The 6,343-nt window shown below is 48.3% G+C and overlaps 2 protein-coding genes across 2 annotated transcripts; both read right to left on the reverse strand.

Annotated features, from left to right (window-relative positions):
• Positions 1 to 2,531: 2,531 nt before the first annotated feature.
• ANOM_011748 (putative lysophospholipase) lies at positions 2,532 to 4,320 on the reverse strand (the record flags this gene model as incomplete). The annotated part of the gene is made up of 3 exons (XM_015557004.1): positions 2,532 to 2,855; positions 2,913 to 3,277; positions 3,339 to 4,320. 3 exons carry the CDS (start codon positions 4,318 to 4,320, stop codon positions 2,532 to 2,534), a joined length of 1,671 nt encoding a protein of 556 aa, XP_015400922.1.
• A 1,367-nt stretch (positions 4,321 to 5,687) lies between these two features.
• Positions 5,688 to 6,343, reverse strand: ANOM_011749 (choline transport protein; the record flags this gene model as incomplete). The annotated part of the gene is made up of 2 exons (XM_015557005.1): positions 5,688 to 5,824; positions 5,884 to 6,343. Coding segments are annotated over 2 exons (570 nt in total), but the record flags the coding sequence as incomplete, so codon positions are not given.

The raw sequence follows: 6,343 nt of genomic DNA on the forward strand, positions 1-6,343 counted from the left end.
TTCCTTTTGATGGTGATAGTGGATCGTTGAGTTGGAGGTTGTTTGATAGAAGCTGATGGTCGTTGCTTTGAGATGCCGCAATCCACAGGGGGGTAAATGTGGTGCCTTTTTTCTTTTTCTTTTTCTTTTTTTTTGGGGGGTTCCAATTAACTGTTGGCTCGCAAGGTCTTTTCTCTTAGTTAATGGCCCCAGACCAGATGGATAAGGCTTCGGTATCCTCTCCTTCCACTGGCAATGCTTCCGGTGGACTTCCCCGCCAGTGACTAAAACAATTATCAGGGGGTTCGCAATCAGAAGGAGACAACGAGGTGATCGCAGAAGATCTGAATCAGTGCGCGGGTCTGATTGAACAAAAAAAAAAAATTCAGAACGACAGGCAGTGAAGGTGGATCGATCCAAGGAACGGTTCCGAGACTCGCGCCCACAATAAAGTATACCCCTTCAGGAGGATAGGAACGCAGGTATCGCAAAAGAGATGGCTTAATCGATGGTACAATTGACCATGAGCCTTGGGAGGAGGTTGTCTTCTCTTATTATTCTCGATCAAGCTCAAGTCCGAAGGATGTAAAGGTATAAGTAGGCAAGGGCAAGTATGTCATATGGACGAATGGAGACATCCCAATGGACGAGCAGTCCTGTGAGGTCCCCAACTAAACCACTAACTGACTGGTCTGGATTAGGATCGTCTGGGGTTGTTGGTAAGAAAATAATAGGGAGGCAGACTAGTAAGGAAAAATTCAAAAAAAAAAATAAAAATAAAAAATTCAAAAAAAAGACTCCGTCCGATTTGGAGTCCGAGGAGGTTGAATCACCCACTGTGGTTTATATCGAGTAATGAGAAACAGTCATGGAAACAACGGGTTTTTGCCCACACAAATACTCAACGAGGATATTTTATCCAGTTTAATTTTCTCTTTTTTGTTGTGAGTTTTTTTTTTCCCTATTTCATATCATTGTTTTATTGATTTATTTATTTGATTTTTCTTTTTACTTTTCTACGGTTCGTCTGTATAAGTCTTACCTGGTCGTATCTCAACACCCGTGACCCTTACTTTGATAGGAACCGGTGGCATTTCCAAGGAACTAGGAATAGAACCTCCCAAGGTCTCGACCGGGTTTGATCACCGGACAACTAAGACTGCACAGACGAAGTCGCCAGAAACATCCATAACTCCATAATTCCGCCCGTCGCGCAGCCATTGACCGTCTTTCCTTTACGTAACTCGGGATGCAGGCTGAATTGTATCGGATGCTTTAACACGTCGCCGGGGCGATCTAGTGATCACGGCCTTTGATATACGGTGTTCACCTTCGGTAGTTGATTGCTTGATCCTGGATTGACTGACGCAATAATATCTGTTCTTAATTATCTGGATCGATTGATATGTAGTCGAAGCGTACATTGTATGTACATATGTATTGAGAAGTGTATACGATGCCCACTCAAACGTTCGTCAACTCAGCGAATGTTTGCTCAACTGTACCTCACTAAAAACCACCAGCGCTGTCCTTCCCTGCTCGCTTTAGGGCGGGGGGAAAGGTAACCCGGGAGGCGTCTCCGGTTACATGCTCGATCCAGTATAGAACGAGTTAGTGAGCACGTTAGAGAGTGCCGACTGTTCGAGATTCACAATCACATCTCCGATTCTCATTCCTGATGTAATCTTGTCAATTGAATATATCCTTATTCCCTGTCTACCCGAGAATAAACGGGACAGCTGAAATACACTGGGTCTATACAAGATATTCACAGTGGAGCCCCTTCTGGAACCAAGTATTGGCCCTCTCTCGTCGTCCATCACGCCCACGTTCCTTTAACGGTGCCAGTCGGCCACCGCTCCCGACTCGGTCTGTGCTGGCCTTTGTTGGTATTATCCCGCCAAGAAGCTACTACACCCGCCGTCATCGTACCTTCTGGGTCCCTCTCAACCGACAGACGGTCGAAGCTTTGCCCAGTAATTTACCGCTCGGACACGAGCACATGACCACTTTGTTGCCCGTGAAAGAACAATTGATATGGTTGGATCGATAAGCACTCTCCTCAGCATATTTAAGACTAGTACAGAGTATACTCGGCTTCTCCTCCGTAGTATGTATGACCTGCCTTGTCGGGTAACGTCTCTCATGGCTTCGAATCGGAGAGGGCCGTTCTCACCCCGCAATTTATCGCCTTGGATCAACCTGGTGCGTGCTTTGCTTGCAGGTCGGCCTTTGCGCTTTGGCTCTTTTCTCTTCTCCACGGGCGTGACACCAAAGGATCACCTCACCTGATCTCAGTGGAATTTGTTGAACAACAGGCGTTGTATATGATATGATCTGAATTGGCGTGGTCGTCTTTGTTTGGATCGGTTTCTTGTCTCAGACTAGTGCTTATTTCTACACTTCCTGTGAATTTTCGTGGGATCTAGACAAAATTAATTCCTCGGGCTTCAATCAGGCTTTGCGCTTATTTTTTGTTGTGGTTGTTTTTTTTATTTTTAATCTATCGAGCTGAATCAAGCATGTCGTCTCGTGATCATATCCTTGATTAATTACGGTGCCGATCCGGCCATCACTCGCTCGGCCAGTCGCTCCTCTCCTACTTCTTCCATTTCGTGGTCACTGACCTCCCGCGGTCCAATCCCCGCCAATCCCCAGACTCCCGGTCTGCGTCGCGCGAGTAATTGCGCCGCCGTCCGTTCATCCGAGTGCAAATGTGCGCCCGACTTGCGCAGCAACATAACATGCTCCGATAAGCCTGCGTTGGCCGCCAGGAACAGTGGGGTGCGGTTGTTGCGATTCCGAATGTGGACAGAGCCACCCTGCATCAGCAGAAAGCGCAGGATGGAGAGGGATGGCGATGTCGCGGCCAGATGCTAAGGGTCTTTGTTAACGGGCGGGTAGCGGCAATGGATGGAGGGAGGGTATCTTACGATCGGAGTATTGCCAGAGTAATCGGCATCGTTCAAAAGGTAGTGGTTTTCGAGTTTCAGGATCTCTTCGACTCGTGCGAGATCGCCCTGGGCGATGGCATAGCCCAGGATGGTCAGTGTCTGGACACGCTCGGTGAGAGCGCCGTCTGGATGACGGAAGACGGGTTGCGAAACCTCCGTCAGTTCTCCTCGGAGTGATTTCGACATGTCCCGTGCCACGGACTCCGGGGTTGCGTTGGGCAGACCAAGGAGATATGCCAGTTTTGTCAGCGCGGCTTCCGTAGTCAAGTCGAGACCGGCGACAACACCAGCCCGAGACAAGCTCATGCCGGTGGCATATACCGGGCTAACGCTGCCAGTCAAACCTGCTCAGAGTCAGAGTTGAACGGTCCCATCGCATGAGGTTGGAGGTCGTAGGCATCTTACACTGGGTAACGTTAACAATCACAATCCCTCGTTTGATGGCGTCTGCAAGCACTTTAATCAAAGCGTTATCTTGACCGTCTGGTGCGTTGCCAGCTCCAAAGGTCTCTAACACTAAACCACGGAGTCCTTCTAGTCTCAACACTGCGTCAACCATTTGGGGCTTGATGCCCGGGAATATACGAAGACAAGCGACATGGGCGGTATCTAGGTCTGTCTGGATGCTGAAATGCTCGATGCCCCTTGGCCGATTCACCAGCTCCCAGTTGACGTTAGTGCGCATAGAAGTGGTTACAGCCAACGGTGTGCAGTTCGGCGAATCGAATGCACCGAAGTCACTGGCCGCCACCTTGCTCGACCGGTTACCACGGAATAGTCGGTTGTTGAAGTACAGACACACTTCTGGGATCATGAAGTGGCCAGCCACAACCAGAGACCCAAGAAGGTTGTCTGTCGCATCATTCTGAAGCTCCAGCATTGGAGCCTGGGATCCCGTAAGAATTACGGTTTTTCCCAGGTTTTGCAGCATGAAGCTGAGTGCGGAGCTAGTATACGCCAAACTATCTGTACCGTGAAGGATAACGAATGCGTCAAATAGGGTGTAGTTTCTCTCGACGGTTCGCGCAATTTCTGCCCAGCCTTTGGCATCGATAGAGCTGCTGTCCAGTAGCTCCTCAAATTCAAACACCGTATATCTTACTCGGCGGCCGTACGCAGTCTGGGGTGTCCGTAGACTCTGATGGCCCTTGATCTGGCCTGTGTTATCGACAACAACATCCATCATGGTCGAAGGAGAGCCATCATTGAAAGTAGGCACCGGGGCCAGGCATTGCTCTTGAAACCCTCGCGCTGGTATAAACCCTGATGGTGACGGTCGCATACAGATGGTACCTCCGGTCATAATGATAAGGACCCTCGCTTCAGGGAGTTGAGGTTCTAATTGTTGTTCAGTCATCTCATGGATGACACCGTCCATGATTGCCATGATGAGAACGAGAAGCTTCAAACTCGCCGGACCCTTGACCACCCTACAATGATGCGCAGAATAACGCGCAGGTCGAGAACTGGCTGGCGTAGCAAAACAACAGCGATAAAATCGTGGCCTCTTCTGTGCTCTTCAATACGTATCGTTGAAGCTGTGCGATGCAACCCAGTTGACTCTGATAGCAAGCTGAATCAGCAAACAGATAAGCCTCCGAACGTGGGGCAGTCAGTGACCTTGCGAATTGAAACGAGTGCTTTTATAAGATTCTAATAAGATGCTGCGGAGAGATAACATTCATAGACTTCGCGGCCGCCTCTACCCCAACGCATTGAGGGTTTAATTTGGAGAAACAAGACTCCGATCAACGGCTACCCAGTATTCTATTACGTACAGCAGCACACGATTCGGCGAGCGGCTTCAAATCCTGAAAACGTTTGGGTGGGAAAATTTCGGGTGCACGCAACACCGAATTTAACTGGTGGATCACAGACGGAGTCCCGTCAACTTAAACACACACAAGACCCACAGCAAGAAGAGGCTTTTTTCTCTCTCTTTTTATTTTTGTCTGTGTTGTTATTTTATTTTAATGATTTGACTTTCGCGTCTCTGAGACAAGGAGTACGTAGCAAGCAAAACCTAGATTGAAAGCCTGGATCAAGGTAGCCATTGACACAAGTTATTGGTATTAATAGAACTACCGAATATTGCCCACATATGGCGCACTTTGTGCATTTTGCATCAGCAAAAGACACCACTGCATTCATATAGTCTGTTATACCGGTATCAGGTACAAAACATGGAAAATGTCACATTGATATCATGCAATTAGCTGCCATGGTCAATGTGCTTGAGTATACTCTGTAGTAATTCCATCCATCCCGATCGTATGACTTACCCGTGATGTTATTGAACAAATTCCATACAACATAAAAAGCAACAATTCTCAAGCCTTCCATGGATCCAACGGATACAAACTCACTCGGCCAGATGCGGCATAGCCAACAGTCACATGGCAGTCAGATCTCACCTGCGTTCACTTGCTTCAATCTATGAACTTCATCTTCCTTTACAAAATGTCAAGTCTCGGATTACAACTCAAACAATATGGTTATTGAACTTTTTTGAATTTTTTTGTTTGTAAAGGTCATCAGCTCCTATGTCTTCAGGGTATCGTCGTCTGATGTACAACTCCCGACTCCACATAGAATTTCTCTGTTCTCAATCAACGATCCTCTCGCTGGCATTGTCAAAACGCCCTCACTTCGCCGTGGACAAATCATGAAAACGCTTGCAAATCACAAAAATAATATATACGTGCAGAATGGAGGAGTGAAAGAAGCGAAGTGTGGGATAATCAATATCCATTTTTACTCCGAGTCCTCGGACGCGCCATGGCCCTCGAGAGCGCTGACACTCCCTTTATATACGCGTCTACCGCGAGCGAACCAATCGCAAAGAACAATGAAAATCACAACACCATATACAGCCGAGACATAGTTCATGTCTGTGAGAAAAGTCAGCGGAAATGTCCAATCAGGTTTGTTAGGGGTAAGAAAGACTTACTGCCTGTGTTCACCGGCATGGTTGATGGGAAGGAGTACATGACAAGACAGAAGATGGTCCATAGGACGGTGACAATGTTGGCGAAGGCACCCCATTTTCCAAGCCAGAAGGGTCCGTGGTTGATGTTATCACGACCGCGGTACCAGAGGCATACGATGGGGCAGGAGTACGAGATGTATAGCAGGGTGATACAGGCGGTCACCATGCTGTTGAAAGCGGTAGAGGAGCCGAGATAGAGCAGTCCGAGAACAGCAACGATGAAGCTGCTGGCGTTGTGCGCGTTCAGAGGCACATCGAGAGTGTGGTTGACCTGAGCGAGCCACTTGTGTCCAGGGATACCACGGTCACGAGCAAAAGCCCAGCAGAGGCGTGACTGCCAAGTGTGGCACGCAATCAGGCATCCCATTCCGGTGACGAGCAACAATGTCTCCAACACAATGGCGCCGGGCACATTGTCAAG

Source organism: Aspergillus nomiae, assembly GCF_001204775.2.
Source record: "Aspergillus nomiae NRRL 13137 chromosome Unknown contig00745, whole genome shotgun sequence".
Lineage (NCBI taxonomy): Eukaryota > Fungi > Ascomycota > Eurotiomycetes > Eurotiales > Aspergillaceae > Aspergillus > Aspergillus nomiae.